Below are 23,040 nucleotides of genomic sequence, written 5' to 3' on the forward strand. Positions count from 1 at the left end.
TCCACAGTTGGTGTATCTCAACATAATTATGCATAAAATAGTAAACCTGTGAAAATTTGAGTTCAATCGGTTATATCGAAGTTGCGAGATATTAATGAAAGAAAAAACACCCTTGTCGAACCACGTTCACACGAAGTTGTGTGCTTTCAGATGCTTGATTTCGAGACCTAAAATTCTAAACTTGAGGTCTCGAAATCAAATTTGTGGAAAATTACTTCTTTCTCGAAAACTATGTCACTTCAGAGGGAGCTGTTTCGTGTGACTATCAACCTCTCCCCATCACTCGTAATCAAGAAAGGTTTTATGATAATAATTATTTTGAGTAATTACCATATAGTGTCCACTGCCTTTAACAAAAAAGTATTCCTCAAGCGTGAGTTCGATTTCTAAAGGATTTTTGTTTTAGTGGGTGGGGTGCGCGTCCATAGCGACTAGCACGACCACAGACATAGTAAAACCACAGAGCGTTCTTTTATATAGCTCTATAAATAAAACCTACGTCTGTGAGCACGACAGAACAAAGTTTAAGTAGCGCCCTCATGTGTCTAGTTATGGTGAGACGCGTTACCTTGGCACTTCTGACGTTTTGGGAGGTTATTTGCATAAGAAATTAATTGGCACCTGCATGTACCTGTCTTTTCGTGAAGTTTGTAACACGGATATTTGTTTTGGAAGAGCAAGCTAGCGCAAGTTCGTCATTCAACAAAATCCTTCGTGAGTAAAATGTGAGATTTCATCGTGGCTTTGTCTTAGGCTGACTGACAAGAGCACACAACCATGTTGATTTACGTGGAAAGCAGCGCCTTTGCGGTAAGTTAATATTTTCGTTGAGAGGGGGAGAATGTCAGATACTAAACAGGTATGAATGTACTTAACCAGTTTCGTGAAAAACCCAAGAATGTAAAGTTTTTATATACTTCTACTTCTACTTCGATACTTGGCATAGTCCTTCAGTCAGGATATAAACGCCAAGGATAGCTGGAGAGATACCATTGAACAATCCTTCTTTGAATATATGTGAGCCTATGTGTGAGTGGGCATAATTTATGCTCTATAAATTTTAGCAGTTAAATAAAGAACAAATGACTGGGAGCTGTACTTTAACTCCTGTAAAAAAAAAGGGAAAAATTTTACGTCGTCGCCACCAACTTCCGGCCCTTTTTTTTTTCTCTCTTTTTTTTCTGGATGTATATATGCGGTAACCCTTCTTCTAAGGTAAGAAAAAAATTCAGTGGTTTTGGAGTTAATTACAGCGGATAAATTGGTGGCGACGTCCGGAAGATTATCCAAAAAAAGACTTTGAGTTGGCAGTCGTTAGCTATAGCTTGGCTTGGGCTTTGTTTGGATGGGGTAGTCATGGAGGTAGAAGGGGTAGGTAAGTAAGAATACTGGACACTTCGGCATCCTGCAGACTCAGCATCCGCAAACTCGGCACTTTGCAAACTCGGCGCCACCTCTTCACCTACTTCTAGAAACTATTATAAGGCTCCCCTGCGAGCCTTTTAATAGGGGTCTAATATTTTGGTCCAACTCGATCGAGGCTCGGCAGTTCGGCAAGCGAGTAGGCAGGTGTCCGCGTGTACAGCGCTTGGTGACCAAGTGACCAAAAAATAAGGCGTTGAGCATATGGAGAAGTCAAAAAACGTGCGATGCGGCAGAAAAACAACAGTGAGTACCGAGCAGAAAATGTCCTTTTATGAAGATGTTTTTTAATTTAACTCAACAAAAAAGCCATACAAGCATCATGAATGTATATTGAGTGTGTGGTGAAAGTTTCTGGTGTGTAGTACAAAGGAAACTTTAGTTATTGATGGCGAACGGTCGCAAAACTTTCACCTATCAACGCCAGTTTAAAAAAACATATAGCGTTAAGGAGGTCCAAAATATTAGACCCCTATAAGGCTCTCGGGGGAGCCTTCGGAGCCTTATAGTTTTGTAGAAGTACTCTGTTCCCACCCGTAACAAGAATGTCAGAACCATACATCAGCCTTTTTTTTACTAACAAACTCGGCACCAATCAATATCTTTTGAATGTATAAGTGTATAGTTACACAATAAAAACTGGTTTGAATCTAGTTTAGTATAGCTTTGTTAACGCTGTGAGTGCAGAGTTTGGAAGATGCCGTGTTCTCATTTTGTTGGTGCCAAAACTGCCGAGTTTGCAAGGTGCCGAACCAGTACCCATTTTGTATTGTCTACTGCATGCTGTGTTTACTCACATTGGAGGGAATTACCTAAGTCTAAGAAAAACAATTAATTAAGTTGTTGCTTTCAAACACCATGGAGCTATTTAACTGCTGATTATTAGTACCAAAATATTCATTTCGGGTTTGAATAAAATAAAATTAACATGTCTAGAGGGGATTTGTACCAGTTCCTTCGGATTAATGTGACGTTGCTCTTTACACTGCGCTATCCAACCCAATTCAATCTTCTTCTTTTTTCCCCTTGTGGTTAATTACTTTATAAAAAAAAAAATGTCATAGCTCTGGCAATGTTCATTGTGTTTGCCTCTTTCAAAATGCTTTTATTGAATTAAATTGAATGAATGAATGAATGGATCAGACCAAGTTGTCTTCGAACAACATGTAAAGGACTCTGATAAAACTCCTTTTTTTATCTTAATCTCCTAATTACTCAATTTACATGCTGTTCTTTTCACCAGATTCACTCCTTTGTTCTGCAATGTTTCCCTGGCGACACGCTGGCCCGTGTCAGGGCCAACCTCTTGCACATCCTGTACCAGATGGGTCACGAGGACCATCAATTCCGCATGAGGTATAAAGGTCAATATCTACGAGACGCATACACATTGGAGGATTACCGCATCGGAGACCACTGTGTGCTAAAGATGGTACCGCTGGCTAAAAAACATGAGGTACTTTTATTAAACATCTATTCATAAATACCTTGGACAGTTTCGCTATTCCTATTGGTGGAGAGCGCGTCACGTTGGTGTGTATAAACCTTTGTTTATGACCGGTAAAAAGTGTTAATTCATGGGCGTGACACGCGACCTTACACCTGGTCTTATAAGACAGTTTCTTCATTCCTATTGAGCAACGGCTGAAACAGTTGTGCCACATCATGCGATATGCGCGACGCACACAGCATCCCAAGGGCGGCGGAGGGCTTTACCATTTCATAGCTGGAGGGGTGTTGTGTTGAAAGAAATCATTTAACGATTATAATTTGCATTTATTTTACTTTTTGACTAAAAAGTGTTGATGTTTTTGACCGAAGGTATTTATGAATGGGTATCTTGGTAAATTATCAAGAACCAGGCCTCGTTGGGATTAAACCACTAGTTGAAAACCTCTTCACCAAACATTGATTCCCTTATTATATATGAGGTACTTCCTAAAAAAAGCTCAGACTCTTCTTTCCTTCAAGACGCACTTTTTTCTCCAATCCGTAGTCTGTAGAAAATTGCTTGTGAGCATGCTATCATGGAAATATTTATTTGCATTTTATCGCTTGAAAGTTGAATTGTATTTTGTTTGTGCAGTCCTTCACAGATGTGAAAGCCGAGAAGGCCAAGCTGGGTGCAGGGCAGAGCGATGAGATCAAGTTTGCTCTGATCAAGGAAGTGGCCATGTTGAAATGGAGAGAACAGATGATGTCCGGTTTCAGTGTGAGTACATAAACAATGACAAGTTTAAAGGCAGTGGACACTATTGGTAATTGTCAAAGACTAGCCTTCACAGTTGGTGTATCTCAACATATGCATAAAATAACAAACCTGTGAAAATTTGAGCTCAATCGGTCATCGAAGTTGCAAGATAACAATGAAAGAAAAATAACCCTTGTCACACGAAGTTGTGTGCGTTTAGATGGTTGATTTTGAGACCTCAAGTTCTAAGTCTGAGGTCTTCAAATCAAATTCGTGGAAAATTACTTCTTTCTCGAAAACTATGGCATTTCAGGGGGAGCCATTTCTCACAATGTTTTATACCATAAACCTCTCCCCATTACTCGTCACCAAGAAAGGTTTTATGCCAATATTTATTTTGAGTAATCACCAATAGTGTGCACTGCCTTTAAAGGAAGCAAAACTAAGCCAGAGGAAGCAAGGGAAGGAAAATTGAAATGGAGGCAAGGGGGGTATGGTAGAGGGATACTTTTTCCACAATTAATTTCCATAATTATTTATTCGGCATAAAAACACATACAAAATACAAACATTAACAAAACAAAAGCCAGGGACATTGTGCCTAGAATTAAAAAGGTTTTACCAAAAAACTGTGACCCGAAGGCCTTCAGTTCCAATATCCCTGGCCATATATTAAAAATTGATAATTATTTACAATAAAGCCCGGTTCATACTTCATGCGAATGCGAAGCGAATGTTGACGTCACAAATTCGCAACGATTAATTTCGCAGCAGCTGAACTCTGCTCTACTCACTTGCGAATGTCGCTGCGAAAGAAGGGGCGTTACGTCAAATTCACGTCAAATTCGCTTCGCAATCGCAATCGCAGGAAGTATGAACCGGGCTTTAGTCTATAAAAACATTATTAAACATAGGACAACATGAGATACATCATATTGCTTAATTCTGTACATTGTACCGAAACTTTCCCTCAGGGAACTCGGTAGTGAGGCGAGTAGAGTCCAGTCTGGTTTAAACCTCAATTTTGGATGACTGAAACTTTCACGTTATACAATTTTAAAACTGCACAAAATTCTTAAAGGAATGTTACATAATTGGTAAGAAACAAAAATCGTGAAGATCACAAATTTACATAAAACTCGGTTTAATGATGATGATAGAAGAAAACATTTGTGAAATCGTTCTGTCTGAAATTTCTTATTTGATGAGAGTTTTATTAATTTTTGTTTTGGCATCGATGCAACACAAAATTTGTAATCGGTTTTTCACTATTCTGACAGGGATGGTCGATCGCTCATGAATTTCTACAGGTTTGTCAGTTAATGTATATGGTGGACATAAAGTGCTTACACTGCCAGCAACTTTTTTGCTAGCAAAACCAATTCTTTAATGTTCCTTTAATTAATGGTGTTTCATATCGTTCCTTTCTTGAATGGCAGAATTAATTTCAGCGTTTGATTCCTTTTGACTTCTCAGGGCATCCTGTCGCTGAATCGTGTCTTCACTCTGTTTGCTGCTTTGATGTTCTTATGGTACTTCATTTCACCGTACCAGCCCTGGCAGTACGGATCCTTCCTCCCATGGGCCATGTTGATCTACTGTGTGGGTGTGGGATTGATTACGTTGTACACCATGGAGAAATGTCCGTCATACACTCACAGATCGGGATTTACTGGTCCGTCCAGTCTATGGTGAGTGTTGTAGCCACGGTGGGTGGTGTTGGCCGGGCCGGCCCAGTGTGGCGGTTTCAGATTTCCGGCGTGTTCAGGTTTCCGGGCGACGTATCCGGACAAAAATACCGCTGCGAGTACTGTAGTTCAGTGAAATAAAAATAAATAAATAAATAAATAAATAAATAAAAAACGGTAATAAATAAATTTAATAAACTAAACCAGAATAATAAAAAAAATCTCTTTTGATTCTCTGACGCTCGTTCGGTATATGTACCACTGGTTAAATACAGGATAATTTGCTTGGTCTTCACACCAAATTCTCTCATACGATCCATGCGTTCGCTGCTCGGTTGTACTCGTGGATGCCGCCATGACAGCTACCAGAGAGTAACACGGATGACTCAATACGGCACTAAAAATGGACTACTTTCACTTGCTGTGCGCAGGCGTCGCATGATGTAATGTTACCGTATTTGGTCATTCGGAAAACTGAACACGGCGGAAAGTTTAAACCGACACACAGGGACTCTTTTACCCAGGAATTTGAAAAGAAAGTACATAATAAAATAATAGTAAACCATTCTTGTATACATGTAGCGCATAACACAAAGTAATTAAACATGTCCCTAAGCGCTCTTGAGAAAAACACAACAGAATGCAAAGACAAGATGTACTGGGTAACAAACAAAAATGGATGAATTAAATGTTAAATAAGTGCGTCTTCAAAGCAGTCTTAAACCTAACAATGGAGTCAATGTTATTATAGATGTTCCGGGAGATTGTTCCATAAAATTGAGGCAGTGTGAGTGAAGCTGCATTCACCGTATGACTTGGTCATTACTGGTAGAATAACAAACAGTTTTTTCTTGTTAGAACAAAGATTTATAGAAGGTGTGTACAATTTTAACAGCTCTATCAAATAAGGAGCCACCCAGACACAGATTATTATATTGTCCACTGTGCATTGATCTAAGACACAGCTAATGATAAGGAGTCTCAAATGTCAATGAGAAAGAACACAACCAAAAGACCATTCAACTGATTGCATGGCCCCCAAAGCCTGAACAGTTTAGTTTGGGAACCTGACCCCACTTCAATTATAATGGCCCTGTTTAAGAGTTCATTCAATGAAACTGTTCACTTTTTAACTGACCAAATCTTGAAATGAATAAAAATGTTTGTGATATTTTTATATTATACTGATCTTTCAAGTTGTGCATTTTGTTTTTATCAAAATGGAACCATTTCAGAGGAGAATGTTTTTTTTATGATGATGTTCGGAGAACGAGCTGTAGGTGTTGCTCTAAAAGTGTAGACTACAAATTAATATTTCAGTTTGTATGACAACAAAGCACTCCTGAGATTTTTAATAATTCCCCACAAATTAATCTTTTTCATCTTTTGCAGGCCTAAGTTTTTCTTGGTGACTTTTTCCATTTTGACGATGGTGAATTGGGGTGTAGCGCTTTTTCTGACCATCAGGTTTATTCTGTCCATCCTGGTAAGTTAAAACATATTGCTTTTTCTGGAACTCTTTTTTGAAATGTTTTTGTAGCATGGTGGCATTTTTTCAAAATGTCCTGTATAGGGTAAATACATTATAAAGAGCATTGTTATAAAGAGGTACTTCTTCTAAATGAATTAATAAACCTGAGAGAATTTGGGCTACAAGTCTTCAGTGTGAGTTGTCAGGAAAAAATAATGAGAAACTGTGCACTTTCCAGCATGTAAATAGTGACATTTTCCTTAATTGTTGTATTGAGCAAGGGATTTTTGTTGTGTTTTTAGGTTTCCATATACTATTTTCTTAAATGATATGGCTTACTTAAATTTAGAGGACTGATTATAACTCGTAAGCTTTCAGACTACAATTTAACATTGATGTTTTTTAACCTTGCTGATCCTGTATAAAACCTTTAATTTAGAATGTTAAAATGTTTAGGCATCATACTTTTGAGGTTACCTTTACTGTTCAAGGCAGTGGACACTATTGGTAATTGTGAAAGACCAGTCTTCTCACTTAGTGTATCTCAACATATGAATAAAATAGCAAACCTGTGAAAATTTGAAATCAATTGCTCAAATTACTTTTTTTTCCTCGGAAACTACGTTACTTCAGAGGGAGTTGTTTCTCACAATGTTTTATACTATCAACAGCTCCCCGTTACTTGTTACCACGTAAGGTTTTATGCTAATAATTATTATGAGTAATTACAAGTAGTGTCCAATGCCTTTAAATACACTGGACACTATTAGTAATATTGTCTTCTCACTTGGTGTGTCTAAACATATATGCATCAAATGTCAAACCTGTGAAAATTTGAGCTCAATTGGTCGTTTGAAGTTGCGAGATAATAATGAAAGAAAAAACACCCTTGTCACATAGAGTTGTGTGCTTTCAGACGTTTGATTTCGAGACCTAAAAATCTAATTCTGAGACGTCAAAATCAAATTCAGGGAAAATTACTCTTTCTAAAAAACTATGCTACTTCAGGGGGAGCCGTTTCTCAAAATGTTTTATACTATCAACCTCTCTCCATCACTCAATTCCAAGTAAGATTTTATGCAAATAATTATTTTGAGTAATTACCAATAGTGTCTATTGCCTTTAAAGACATTTAATACGTGTCTAAGGAAATGTTAACAGCACTGCTTATTAATATTACATTTTAAGATTTTTTTCAAAGGATTTTAAACATTTTTTCTTTTAGGATTATTCTTGTCTGACGGATGAGACGACTGATTCCTGCACAGTGCGTGGTTTCTGGTCCTACTTCTTAGCCATTTACTTCTCTCTGCACTCTATCTATCTCTTCATCATCTGGTCAATGGCTATGTCCTTGCTCTACAACTTCAAGTTCAGCATTGGTGATTTCCTGGAGGAACACCTCGTGGTTACCAGGGATGTGGAGAAGGTGATTGAGACGGCGAGAAATGGAAGGTGGGTCTCGGCAAGGAGCAATTGTTAACTTTTCACCCAAAAAACATTTCCTAGTTATTTGAATTTTGGTTTTGACCCTTACACCGATGTGTGTAAGCACTGTATACTCAGTGTAGCAGTATGCCATTAGCAGACTGACTCAAGTCTAGCGTTCCTTCTTTACACTCGGTACTTTCCCAAGTCCTATGAAAACAAAATCACAGGCATATGTACTGAGTATTCAGTGCTTACTCACATCGCTGTAAGGGTAAAAACTTAAGTTGATATTGTTGATTCCTGATGCCAATTTACCATCCATTAAAACCTTTAAAATAGTTATTGTGATTCTTTTGCTCTGATTTATTAAGAAATATCTGAAGTGCCACTCAAACAGTTTGAAGATAATGATGGAAGAAAGCTTCCCCTAAAATATTACTTACTGAGGTGCTGTAGCTTTTTGTGTTACAAAAAGTACCCAAATCCTTTGAAGACAACAGTACGTATTTTAACACTCAACTAGGGCGTGTCGTGGACGAGCCGATAAGAGCACTGGACTGAAGCTCTCGTGTTTCTGTTCAGCAGAGTGTTGGTTTGGGTCCCGGTTGTGACACGTGTGTCCTTAATCCAGACACTTAAACATCGTTACTACATCCTTTGGATGGGACGTTAAGCCGTTGGTTCTGTGTGCTGTGTAATGCACGTAAAACAACCAAGTGCACTTTTTGAAAAGAGAAGTGGTTCAGATATTTGATTGACTGCATGTTGCCCACAGCACCTTGTGTTATGTAAAGGAATTGCATACCTAAAAAATGCAGCTCCACAATACTTCGCAGGAAAATACTAAATGTTGAAGCGCCTTAAAGGCAGTGGACACTATTGGTAATTACTCAAAATAATTATTAGCATAAAACCATACTTGGTAACGAGTAATGAGGAGAGGTTGGTAGTATAAAACATTGTGAAAAACGGCTCCCTCTGAAGTGACATAGTTTTCGAGAAAGAAGTAATTTTCCACGAATTTGATTTCGAGACCTCAAGTTTAGAATTTGAGGTCCCGAAATCAAGCATCTGAAAGCACACAACTTCGTGTGACAAGGGTGTTTTTATCTTTCATAGTTATTTCGCAACTCCGACAACCAATCGATCTCAACCAACCAATTTTCACAGGTTTGTTATTTTATGCATATGTTGAGATACAGCAAGTGAGAAGACTGGTCTTTGACAATTACCAATAGTGTCCAGTGTCTTTAAGCGTCACTGAGTGTTATATAAGAAGCAATATTTTGGTCAACATCGGAGACCTAATTTGCATACTGATCACATGCCCAAGTTGCAAATATTTGAGCTTTGATGAGTTTGATCAAAAAGACCTGGGCCCAGTTTCATAGAGCTGCTAAGCACAAAAATTTGCTTAGCATGAAATTTCTTCCTTGATAAAAACATGCTTACCAACCAAATTTGTATTGTGCATATTGCTTGTTACTGCTATTAAGCTGTTGTTAGCTTATCCTGAAAATCACATGAAAATTTGGTTGGTAATTCTGTTTTTCTCAAGGACGAAATTGCATGCTTTGCAAATTTGTGTGCTTAGCAGCTCTATAATATTGGGCCCTGGTGGTCTATTGGGTTTTTGTTTTAAGCTCTGTCTGACAGTGTATTTTTTACGTTGTTTCTTGTTAACAGAATAAAGGAAAGAAGACAAGCTGCCTTTGAGTTGGCCACTCTAGCAACAACTGGAGATGACAGCAAATTCAGGATCGTCGCTGAGGGAGGGTAAGTCTGCTTGATATAAGAATAAGCTATAAATGATCGTAAACTTACGTGTACAACCATGTTTTTTCGACGTAGATAATTTGCAATTGGAGTTAAACGCACATTTTGTGAACAGGTTTGGTACTGCCGATTTTGGTTTACATCTGGTATACTAATTGGCTCAAATTCTCTTGACGAATGATCTTGGTTGCGTCCTTTTGGGAGTCGTTGCCCTCATACATTGTTGTACCCGCAAGTTCAGTATCATTTAAAGATTATTATTCACACCATGCAAAGATTTAAACATCACTTCTGCTCGAACTCGTTGTTGGGTTCACCTCCCTACTATCTGACCATTTAGTTATGGTTTTGAATGATAGATGAACTTTGCCAACCTGCAATAATAGTGCACATTTAACAACCTCACCATCTGACTGCGTTCAATAACATACGCAATGACAATCCACATTTTAATATCTTGGGTGAATGTATCCCAACAGGAATTTGAAGAGAAAAAAAAAAACAAGGTTTTTTTTAAAGAGTACTTACCTTTATTTTTTTATTTTTTATTTTTCTGAATGTTTTTTGTTTCTTTTTGGTTATGTCCATAGGTTGGAGGTCCTAATCTCTCTTGGTCTATCCACTGATGAAGCAACTCAAGAATATTCCACAGAGGCAATGGCTGAGTTGCTTACAGTTCCAGCTATCCAGGTACGAATCATACTGTTCTGAGAGTTTTTCAAAACTATTTCAAGAATTTTCCTACTTCTGTTTAACCATTACCACTCATTCCGATCAGAGCTATTAGCCCATTTTATGAGCACACTTTCAATGGTTACAAGTAGAACACTCAGTGTTCTACATTTAACCCTTGAAAGTGTACCCATTTCACTTTGAAGTACTTTGGTTATCAAAAAAATATAACACTTGTTATCACCAAAAGTTTTAACATAGGAAGCATTATGGGTTATGCTTCCAAGTTAATGTGTATTCCTATATATCCTATTTTTGGGGCATTGTTGGCTTGTGTATGAAGCGCTCGCCTCTCACCAAGGTGACCCTGGTTCGATACCCAGCCAAGGCAATATGTGAGTTGAGTTGTGAGTTAGTTCTCTGCTGTGCCATGTGGGTTTTCCAAAGCATCCATTTTTGTTCCCTCAGGGAAAATCAAACACTTTTGATCTCTGGCTGTGCTCCGTGGTCATATGTGTTGATGTGGCTGGCAGCCAAAGGCGCCCTTGCCAAAGGCGCCCTTCGCAATTCAGCTCTTAGCTGCGAGTAAGGATGATTAGCCTCCCAAACTATTTTTTATTATTATTAATTATTTTTAGGAGTGGATACATATCTCAAAAACGCGTCCATCTTTTAAAAAAATCTCTTGAATTATCTCTAAGTTTATTCATTTATTCCCCTACACCACCAGGATCAGTTTGTGGAGTTGGGAGGCATCACCACGCTGACCACCCTCCTGCATTCCCGCTACCCACGCCTAGTCCAAGAGGCGGTCACTGCCATCTCTTACATCGTGGTAGACTCTGAGGACAACAAGCAAGCCGTTATTGCTGACCGGGGCCTGGATGACCTTGCTCATGCAGCTAAGGAAGGTAACGAGGTCACTAAGCGCAACATAGCTGGGATCTATCTTGACTTAGCCTTCAGCCCGAGCGTAAGAGCTCAGATGGCCTCACGTAATTCCCCAAGTAAGTACTTCAATGTCAGAGCTTGACAACAAGAACATCGAACCTACCTCCATAGGCCTTTATCACGATCTGGCCATCTTGATTTTTACTCCATTCCAACTCATTTTTACCAAACTGAGGTTGGACGAAATAATAGTCTGTGTCCATGTTTGCGCAATGAATGTTAGCATTCATTATAGCATTCATTACTGTTGGAAACATGGAACATGACCAAGATGGTGACAGCATGATAAATGTCCATGGTCAAACATTCCTTTTAGTTAGAGATTATTACATTTGTCACATTATATAGTTTGTGAGAGAAAGTTTCTTTGATAGGTTTTTTTATTTGCTGCACTCAGATCGTACCAAAAATTAGTTTGTTGATAAATAACCCAACAAAATTGCTGTAAATCCAAAAAGAGAAACGTTAGAGTGGGGGCTTAGCAGCTACATTTATGGGAGAAAAGGTTGTTAGGACACCGGCTTACAAACTTACCAACTACCATATCTCCACTATTTCAATAAATCCCAACACGCCGAGCTGGGAACCTTTACCTTTTTCATAATGGCAAAATGACAAAAATTTGTTCTTCTGGTCTTTAAAAATGATTGATTTTTTTTTCTTAATGCACTTTTTCTACCTGATGATTTGCCAACCCTTAGTCTCAAAATGCTCACTAGAAAAATTAATGGAGATGCGTGCACCCCTTGCGACCCCCCCCCCCCCTCTCACAAGACCTTCGTTGTTATTGTCTCAAAGGTTCTTGAATAATATGTGCGGTGCTACTAGAGAATGTTTACTGGACCAGAAATGTTTATACAAGACCAGAATCATAATGAAACAATATTCATTTGAATGAACTAAGACATATGTAAGAGAAGATTTATCTCAACTGTCTTGGCGTGTATCAAGTACACTTCATTCTCAATAAAGGTATTTTTCTGATTCGGTCAAGATTTAAAGACACTGGGCACTATTGGTATTATTGTCAAAGACCAGTCTTCTCACTTGTCTGCTTTTAGATGCTTGATTTCGAGACCTCAAAATCTAACTCTGAGGTCTCGAAATCAAATTCGTGGAAAATTACTTCTTTCTCGAAAACTGCGTTACTTCAGAGGGAGCCGTTTTCTCACAATGTTTTAAACTATCAACAGCTCCCCATTACTGGTTACCAAGTAAGGTTTTATGCTAATAATTATTTTGGGTAATTACCAATAGCGTCCACTGCCTTTCAACATAATTTGTTTCTGTTCAAGATAATTTTTAGATTATTCAATTGAAAAGACACCAGACCATTGGATTTGTGCAGTCATAAATTTACTGAACTGACACTACACTACACTTTTTGTCAAGTAATCTTTACATTTTTAAACTATTGTATATTTCTCTTAATATTTTTATGTGGAGCTGGTCTACTGTTGTAATTGCCTGCAAAGGACGACTACAGTTTTTTTGAATTGAATTTGAATTGAACTACAACCACTAGACTCGGGCCTGCAGTACAAATTGTGATATTAGAGCTTGACCAGTTGCGTTTCAATTCCCGCATATCAAAAGATTTCTCTAGTATTTGTCCTATTATTTGAAATAGCGTCTGAACTGATCTTGACATGTTGTTTTTGTGGATTGAATCCAGCTGCAGCACTAGTGTCACTGTGTACAACACCCGACAACGAGACGCTTAGGCTAGCCCTTCAAGCTCTTGAACTACTGGCTATAGAGAGCTCAGAGGTTATCCTTTATCAGGTCAGTACATAATATAAATAATAATATTGAAGTCTTATATAGTGCACGTATCTATCAAACAAGGTACTCAAGGCGCTGAATGTTTATATACGTTATACAGAAAAAAGGGTTATTGAAGTTATGAGTTATGACACCCAATTATGAAGCACTTTTAAAATTATTTTACAAGGTGCTACGGCGCATTCAGCAGCCACAGCCAGGAACACAGGAGCAAGCCCCTTGTCTTTTCGATAACTGCACTGGAACATGCGTTACACAACACATGGGACTAACAGCTTAACGTCGCATCCAAAGGACGAAGCAATGGTTAAGTGTCTTGCTTAAGGACTGGGTTTTTTTACATGCGTTACACAACACATGGGACTAACAGCTTAACGTCGCATCCAAAGGACGAAGCAATGGTTAAGTGTCTTGCTTACATCTAGTACTGCACCTCAAGAGTTTTTGCCTAATTTTGAAAATAGTTACTTTGCTAGGTGAGGTTTGTGGTAGCACCATGTGTAAATCTCTTTAGAGTGGTGTTGGTTCCGAAAAGAACTGACGGTTGACAACTCAATGTTTTGATCAGTATGCTCTGAAAGTCTTCAGGAGATCTTTCTCCTGAAGGAGAACTTTCTCATGAATCCTTGAAGTAATGAAAGTACAAGTCCTTTATCTTATTTGTATATTTTATCTGAAGGAGGACCTCCTTGATCGTCTTCTGAACATCCCTCGTCTCACCAAGGATTCAGAAATCTTCCTTCTGGCTGGCAAGATCTTACTCTACTCTGCTGAGAGTCCTGAGGTATTCTAAACAAACCCGTCCTTCACTCGCCTCCCCTCCATCACCTCACAACCTAGACCCTCATTAGTGATAATCCCTTTTTCAGCAGCTAACTCGCCCCAAGTCTGCAGAAGGTTCCCTGAAAATAATGCACTCTTTCCATGTTCTGATAAAACAAATTTGAAAAACTCCCTGATTAAGGAAACTGTTTCCTTGTTATGTCAAGTGTGATTCTAAATATCTTCCTGATTGATATTTAGTTTGCGGTAACACCATGTATATATCTACTTGCCAGGTAGAGTTTGTTCTTTAGAGAACTGTCTTTCTTTATTCTACGACCGCGGAGTAGATTTATCGGACTATTCAGGAGATTTCTCAGTTCTGAAAAGAACTGACCTGCTTTTTAACTACTGCCTGGGCGGATGGTATAGAAAATTAGCTGGGAATACTACTTTAGCTTACATGTTATATGATCGTTACTAACGGCACTCCGGCGGAGTTCTTAAATTAGTCTGAACATTTCGACTAGCTTGCTTTTAGTCTTCGTCAGGAGACTCAAATCATACATATCTTCCTGATACTTGTTCAAAATCTCCCCAATTGCAAGATGCAAATGTTGGTAGCTCTGAATTTAGCCTATAATAAAACTCATTCGTAAACAAATGTGGGGTTTTTTCGGGGGGGGGGGGTGGGCATGTCTTTTTTGAACACTACCGTGACTACTTCATGAAACATGTTTTTGACTGTTGAATAATGTTCTAATTAATTATCTACAAATATCTTGTATGGGTAAAATCCCATAACATAAAGGCATTCTTAACTGTTGAATAATACATCACTATCTTATTCCTCGAGTACAAAATGGTTTAAGTAACTGTATAAGCAATGCTCAATAATTCACCTGATCAAGCTTGTGTTAATTCCCAATTAATGGTGACACCCCTTTTTCCAGGCTTGTGTCAAAATGCTGGCTGCCCAGAACTTGAAGACTACACTGTTTCAATTTGCCAAAACGGGTGATCCCATTCTGCAGAAGGTGGTTGCTAAAGTGATTCTGTGCACTCTAGAGGAGAGAGCCCTTGCGTGAGTATATTTTGCATCCATTCCACAATAAATGTTATTGTCCCAATTAAGTGCTCGACAAATAAAGTTTATATTCTGAAGTAAATGTCAGTGCTAACATCGGTGAAATTTGTTTATGGTTGTTTATCAACTTAAGGGATGGTCACTTATTAATCTCTTCATATTCAAATTCCAAAGAAACGACCATGCCCATGACAGTGTCATTTTTCATAAACTTATCTGAATAATATTTGAAACAATTTTAACATCTTGAAGTTCTGGTAAGTGAATGACCCTAGATAAACTGTGCTAGGTATGTTTGAAGTTTCTGCATTTGGTTGGTTTCAATTTGCAATTATCTACAAATGAAATATGAACAACGGGTTAGTTCCAAAGACCAACATCGCTGAAGTGCATTTTGTGGAAAATAATAAACCACTAAAAAAATGGTTTCATTTCCACAGAACGAAGGGCTACAGAAAGAAATTCAATTTCCTGCTCTTGGTTTTACTTTGCAATTATCTACAAGTGAAATATAAACATATTTCAAGGCTACTATTAAAAGACCAACGTCTCTGAAGTGCATTTTGTGGAAAATAATAAACCACTAAAAAAAAAATGGTTACATTTGCACAGAGCGAAGGCCAAGGAGCTGAACCTGAAAGAGATTCTAGTTTACATCCGTGGCCACGCTGACGACCGTGAGGCATGGAACATGGCAGACGAGGGGATCACAACCTTCGATAATGCTCTCTTCAGCAGCTTTGTGCCCGGACCAGAGAGTGATATGGGCTCACTTCTTTCCTTCAAGAAACCTCCGCTACCGATGTTTGAAGGCGCAAAAGGAATGACTGGATCGTCGGTGAGTATGTCTGAAGCTGTAGCGCAATCAAGCTCACCACCGGACAGTGATAGTCAGAGATCTCAAGGTGTTGATGATAGAAGACCGACAGAGGTGATAAGACCAGGGTCAAAGGGTAATAAAAGAAAGACCAAATCAGCTTCATCAACATCTTCCTCCTCCTCCTCCTCCTCCTCTTCCTCCTCCTCATCTTCCTCAAGTAAAAGCAACAGTGACAAAAAGTAATTATTTATGGGGCGTCTTGGCCGAGGTTTTTAGAGCATAACATTCAAGTTCATTAGAATGTTGGTTAAAATCCCAGTTATTACACTTGTACCCCTGAGCATGATGCTTTACTATATTTGCTTCTCTTCACCCAGGAGTATAAATGGGTACCTGTGAGAAGGAAGTTGATACTGTGTTTGAAAAGGCCTCCTGAGTGCCACGACAGCCCGTGGCTGAATACTCCCTACTAGGGAGCTGAGAAACTGTTATTGGCCCAATGTAAAGCGCATTGATATGCTGTTGTGAAATGCGCGTTAAAAGATCTAGTTATTGATATTATTATACAGCTCAGAAATCAAAATGAAATAATAGTCATAAAATGTAGTCTACGCTTTTGGTAAAGTGATTGGCAATACATCTGTATCTGAGTCATCAGTTCAGGGAATAATTGTAGATTATTTGAAGGGCACCATTTTCACAAAAACAGCATGTTTTTAATGCTACAATTGGAAATCACCGGTCAGAACTTTCCTCAGTACTTAATACTTGTACATACTTTCTTTTTGTTTCCGGTTTTGATTTGTTTTCAGCTGTCTGAAACAAAATGTTGAATTATTCATTTAGACACTTGCATGCTATTGATATTCATTGTGTATTATAGTGTGGGGCGTGTATCATCACACACTTGAGTAGATGGAGTGAGCATTAAGGGAGTGAATATAGTAGTTGTGTGAGTACCTACACCGATCTACATTAAACACTTTATTTTCGTTGTGCTTTAGGATTCAAACTGCCTCTGAAATGGCAATGTCATGGATGAAATCCCACTAGAGTTTGCCTTTGGATTATATACAGTGCTTAATACACATTGCTGTAGGGTACAATACAAGTAATATTCTTTATTTCGGATGCAACTTTAAAATCTTTTGTTTAATGTAGTTGTTTTATCATGTAGAAAGAGATGGAAAGACATTTTATATATATATTTTCTAGTTTTGTAGATTTTATATTTAAAAGATATGTAAAAAGAGGAAAGAATGTTTTTTCTGTACAAAATGATTCCGTCCATAATGTACAAATTTTAATTGATAATCATTGTCCATCATAGTAGAATGGTTGGTTGGAGTAAGGGTTGCTGTCAGTACAAAGGATTGGGGTAAGAGTTGGGGTCAATGGTTTAAGACATTATGCTTAGAGTTTTGGTTTGGTATGGGTTAAAGTTGCCGTTAGAACAAGGTATTGAGGTTGGGTCAAAGTTCATTGGTAAGGGTTTGAGTTGCTGTTGGTCAGGGGAATTGGGCCGAGTTGGATAAAACTGCTGGACTTACCCCTTGTCCGTTTTTCAATTTTAGGCCAAAATTTGACGAAACTGCTGGACTTACCCCTTGTCCGTTTTTCAATTTTAGGCCAAAATTTGATGAAACTGCTGGACTTACGCCTTGTCCGTTTTTCAATTTTAGGCCAAAATTTGATGAAACTGCTGGACTTACCCCTTGTCCGTTTTTCAATTTTAGGCCAAAATTTGATGAAACTGCTGGACTTACCCCTTGTCCGTTTTTCAATTTTAGGCCAAAATTTGATGAAACTGCTGGACTTACCCCTTGTCTGTTTTTCAATTTTAGGCAAACATTTGATGAAACTGCTGGACTTACCCCTTGTCCGTTTTTCAATTTTAGGCCAAATTTTGATGAAACTGCTGGACTTACCCCTTGTCCGTTTTTCAATTTTAGGCCAAAATTGATGAAACTGCTGGACTTACCCCTTGTCTGTTTTTCAATTTTAGGCAAACATTTGATGAAACTGCTGGACTTACCCCTTGTCCGTTTTTCAATTTTAGGCCAAAATTTGATGAAACTGCTTGACTTGACCCTTGTTCGTTTTCAATTTAAGGCCAAAATTTGATGAAACTGCTGGACTTACCCCTTGTCTGTTTGTCAATTTTAGGCCAAAATTTGATGAAACTGCTGGACTTACCCCTTGTCTGTTTTTCAATTTTAGGCAAACATTTGATGAAACTGCTTTTTCCGTTTTCAATTTTAGGCCAAAATTTGATGAAACTGCTGGACTTACCCCTTGTCCGTTTTTCAATTTTAGGCCAAAATTTGATGAAACTGCTGGACTTACCCCTGGTCCGTTTTTAAATTTTAGGCAAAAATTTGATTAAACTGCTGGACTTACCCCTGGTCCGTTTTTCAATTTTAGGCCAAATTTTGATGAAACTGCTGGACTTACCCCTTGTCTGTTTTTCAATTTTAGGCAAACATTTGATGAAACTGCTGGACTTACCCCTTGTCCGTTTTTCAATTTTAGGCCAAAATTTGATGAAACTGCTTGACTTGACCCTTGTTCGTTTTCAATTTAAGGCCAAAATTTGATGAAACTGCTTTTCCGTTTTTCAATTTTAGGCCAAAATTTGATGAAACTGCTGGACTTACCCCTTGTCCGTTTTTCAATTTTAGGCCAAAATTTGATGAAACTGCTGGACTTACCCCTTGTCTGTTTTTCAATTTTAGGCAAACATTTGATGAAACTGCTGGACTTACCCCTTGTCCGTTTTTCAATTTTAGGCCAAATTTTGATGAAACTGCTCGACTTACCCCTTGTCCGTTTTTCAATTTTAGGCCAAAATTTGATGAAACTGCTGGACTTACCCCTTGTCTGTTTTTCAATTTTAGGCAAACATTTGATGAAACTGCTGGACTTACCCCTTGTCCGTTTTTCAATTTTAGGCCAAAATTTGATGAAACTGCTTGACTTGACCCTTGTTCGTTTTCAATTTAAGGCCAAATTTGATGAAACTGCTGGACTTACCCCTTGTCTGTTTGTCAATTTTAGGCCAAAATTTGATGAAACTGCTGGACTTACCCCTTGTCTGTTTTTCAATTTTAGGCAAACATTTGATGAAACTGCTTTTCCGTTTTTCAATTTTAGGCCAAAATTTGATGAAACTGCTGGACTTACCCCTTGTCCGTTTTTCAATTTTAGGCCAAAATTTGATGAAACTGCTGGACTTACCCCTGGTCCGTTTTTAAATTTTAGGCAAAAATTTGATTAAACTGCTGGACTTACCCCTGGTCCGTTTTTAAATTTCAGGCCAAAATTTGATGAAACTGCTGGACTTACCCCTTGTCAGTTTTTCAATTTTAGGCCAAAATTTGATTAAACTGCTGGACTTACCCCTTGTCCGTTTTTCAATTTTAGGCCAAAATTTGATGAAACTGCTGGACTTGCCCCTTGTCTGTTTTTCAATTTTAGGCCAAAATTTGATGAAACTGCTGGACTTACCCCTTGTCTGTTTGTCAATTTTAGGCCAAAGTTTGATGAAACTGCTGGACTTACCCCTTGTCTGTTTTTCAATTTTAGGCAAACATTTGATGAAACTGCTTTTCCGTTTTTCAATTTTAGGCCAAAATTTGATGAAACTGCTGGACTTACCCCTTGTCCGTTTTTCAATTTTAGGCCAAAATTTGATGAAACTGCTGGACTTACCCCTGGTCCGTTTTTCAATTTTAGGCAAAAATTTGATTAAACTGCTGGACTTACCCCTGGTCCGTTTTTCAATTTTAGGCCAAAATTTGATGAAACTGCTGGACTTACCCCTTGTCAGTTTTTCAATTTTAGGCCAAAATTTGATTAAACTGCTGGACTTACCCCTTGTCCGTTTTTCAATTTTAGGCCAAAATTTGATGAAACTGCTGGACCTGCCCCTTGTCTGTTTTTCAATTTTAGGCCAAAATTTGATGAAACTGCTGGACTTACCCCTTGTCTGTTTGTCAATTTTAGGCCAAAGTTTGATGAAACTGCTGGACTTGCCCCTTGTCTGTTTTTCAATTTAAGGCCAACCTTTGATGAAACTGCTGGACATACGCCTTGTCCGTTTTTCAATTTTAGGCCAAAATTTGATGAAACTGCTGGACTTACCCCTTGTCCGTTTTTCAATTTTAGGCCAAAATTTGATGAAACTGCTGGACTTACCCCTTGTCCGTTTTTCAATTTTAGGCCAAAATTTGATGAAACTGCTGGACTTACCCCTTGTCTGTTTTTCAATTTTAGGCAAACATTTGATGAAACTGCTGGACTTACCCCTTGTCCGTTTTTCAATTTTAGGCCAAATTTTGATGAAACTGCTGGACTTACCCCTTGTCCGTTTTTCAATTTTAGGCCAAAATTTGATGAAACTGCTGGACTTACCCCTTGTCTGTTTTTCAATTTTAGGCAAACATTTGATGAAACTGCTGGACTTACCCCTTGTCCGTTTTTAAATTTTAGGCCAAAATTTGATGAAACTGCTTGACTTGACCCTTGTTCGTTTTCAATTTAAGGCCAAAATTTGATGAAACTGCTGGACTTACCCCTTGTCTGTTTGTCAATTTTAGGCCAAAATTTGATGAAACTGCTGGACTTACCCCTTGTCTGTTTTTCAATTTTAGGCAAACATTTGATGAAACTGCTTTTCCGTTTTTCAATTTTAGGCCAAAATTTGATGAAACTGCTGGACTTACCCCTTGTCCGTTTTTCAATTTTAGGCCAAAATTTGATGAAACTGCTGGACTTACCCCTGGTCCGTTTTTAAATTTTAGGCAAAAATTTGATTAAACTGCTGGACTTACCCCTGGTCCGTTTTTCAATTTTAGGCCAAATTTTGATGAAACTGCTGGACTTACCCCTTGTCTGTTTTTCAATTTTAGGCAAACATTTGATGAAACTGCTGGACTTACCCCTTGTCCGTTTTTCAATTTTAGGCCAAAATTTGATGAAACTGCTTGACTTGACCCTTGTTCGTTTTCAATTTAAGGCCAAAATTTGATGAAACTGCTTTTCCGTTTTTCAATTTTAGGCCAAAATTTGATGAAACTGCTGGACTTACCCCTTGTCCGTTTTTCAATTTTAGGCCAAAATTTGATGAAACTGCTGGACTTACCCCTTGTCTGTTTTTCAATTTTAGGCAAACATTTGATGAAACTGCTGGACTTACCCCTTGTCCGTTTTTCAATTTTAGGCCAAATTTTGATGAAACTGCTGGACTTACCCCTTGTCCGTTTTTCAATTTTAGGCCAAAATTTGATGAAACTGCTGGACTTACCCCTTGTCTGTTTTTCAATTTTAGGCAAACATTTGATGAAACTGCTGGACTTACCCCTTGTCCGTTTTTCAATTTTAGGCCAAAATTTGATGAAACTGCTTGACTTGACCCTTGTTCGTTTTCAATTTAAGGCCAAAATTTGATGAAACTGCTGGACTTACCCCTTGTCTGTTTGTCAATTTTAGGCCAAAATTTGATGAAACTGCTGGACTTACCCCTTGTCTGTTTTTCAATTTTAGGCAAACATTTGATGAAACTGCTTTTCCGTTTTTCAATTTTAGGCCAAAATTTGATGAAACTGCTGGACTTACCCCTTGTCCGTTTTTCAATTTTAGGCCAAAATTTGATGAAACTGCTGGACTTACCCCTGGTCCGTTTTTAAATTTTAGGCAAAAATTTGATTAAACTGCTGGACTTACCCCTGGTCCGTTTTTAAATTTTAGGCCAAAATTTGATGAAACTGCTGGACTTACCCCTTGTCAGTTTTTCAATTTTAGGCCAAAATTTGATTAAACTGCTGGACTTACCCCTTGTCCGTTTTTCAATTTTAGGCCAAAATTTGATGAAACTGCTGGACTTGCCCCTTGTCTGTTTGTCAATTTTAGGCCAAAATTTGATGAAACTGCTGGACTTACCCCTTGTCTGTTTGTCAATTTTAGGCCAAAGTTTGATGAAACTGCTGGACTTACCCCTTGTCTGTTTTTCAATTTTAGGAAAACATTTGATGAAACTGCTTTTCCGTTTTTCAATTTTAGGCCAAAATTTGATGAAACTGCTGGACTTACCCCTTGTCCGTTTTTCAATTTTAGGCCAAAATTTGATGAAACTGCTGGACTTACCCCTGGTCCGTTTTTCAATTTTAGGCAAAAATTTGATTAAACTGCTGGACTTACCCCTGGTCCGTTTTTCAATTTTAGGCCAAAATTTGATGAAACTGCTGGACTTACCCCTTGTCAGTTTTTCAATTTTAGGCCAAAATTTGATTAAACTGCTGGACTTACCCCTTGTCCGTTTTTCAATTTTAGGCCAAAATTTGATGAAACTGCTGGACCTGCCCCTTGTCTGTTTTTCAATTTTAGGCCAAAATTTGATGAAACTGCTGGACTTACCCCTTGTCTGTTTGTCAATTTTAGGCCAAAGTTTGATGAAACTGCTGGACTTGCCCCTTGTCTGTTTTTCAATTTAAGGCCAACCTTTGATGAAACTGCTGGACTTACCCCTTGTCTGTTTGTCAATTTTAGGCCAAAATTTGATGAAACTGCTTGACTTGACCCTTGTTCGTTTTCAATTTAAGGCCAAAATTTGATGAAACTGCTGGACTTACCCCTTGTCTGTTTGTCAATTTTAGGCCAAAGTTTGATGAAACTGCTGGACTTGCCCCTTGTCTGTTTTTCAATTTAAGGCCAACCTTTGATGAAACTGCTGGACTTACCCCTTGTCTGTTTGTCAATTTTAGGCCAAAATTTGATGAAACTGCTGGACTTACCCCTTGTCCGTTTTTCAATTTTAGGCCAAAATTTGATGAAACTGCTGGACTTTACCCCTTGTCCATTTTTCAATTTTAGGCCAAAATTTGATGAAACTGCTGGACTTACCCCTTGTCCGTTTTTCAATTTTAGGCCAAAATTTGATGAAACTGCTTGACTTGACCCTTGTTCGTTTTCAATTTAAGGCCAAAA

The 23,040-nt window shown here is 38.2% G+C and overlaps 1 protein-coding gene across 1 annotated transcript; it reads left to right on the forward strand.

The window, feature by feature from the left end:
* Positions 1–641: 641 nt before the first annotated feature.
* On the forward strand, positions 642–17,648 carry LOC117302482. Its single transcript, XM_033786442.1, has 13 exons — positions 642–810; positions 2,666–2,878; positions 3,509–3,634; positions 5,090–5,304; positions 6,694–6,787; positions 7,998–8,227; positions 9,890–9,979; positions 10,570–10,669; positions 11,382–11,658; positions 13,278–13,387; positions 14,067–14,171; positions 15,103–15,233; positions 15,849–17,648. Exons 1-13 carry the CDS (start codon positions 778–780, stop codon positions 16,297–16,299), a joined length of 2,175 nt encoding a protein of 724 aa, XP_033642333.1. The 5' UTR covers positions 642–777; the 3' UTR covers positions 16,300–17,648.
* The last annotated feature ends 5,392 nt before the right edge of the window (positions 17,649–23,040 follow it).

This window comes from Asterias rubens, chromosome 2 (genome assembly GCF_902459465.1).
Source record: "Asterias rubens chromosome 2, eAstRub1.3, whole genome shotgun sequence".
Classification (NCBI taxonomy): Eukaryota; Metazoa; Echinodermata; class Asteroidea; order Forcipulatida; family Asteriidae; genus Asterias; species Asterias rubens.

What these genes read in the sequence shown, in the direction of transcription:
- LOC117302482 (XM_033786442.1), top strand. Translation starts at nt 778, where the DNA reads ATGTTGATTTACGTGGAAAGCAGCGCCTTTGCG. An exon ending in AGATGATGTCCGGTTTCAGT is followed by an intron (nt 3,635 to 5,089) that starts GTGAGTACATAA and finishes TTGACTTCTCAG; the next exon opens with GGCATCCTGTCGCTGAATCG. An exon ending in GGCCTCACGTAATTCCCCAA is followed by an intron (nt 11,659 to 13,277) that starts GTAAGTACTTCA and finishes GATTGAATCCAG; the next exon opens with CTGCAGCACTAGTGTCACTG.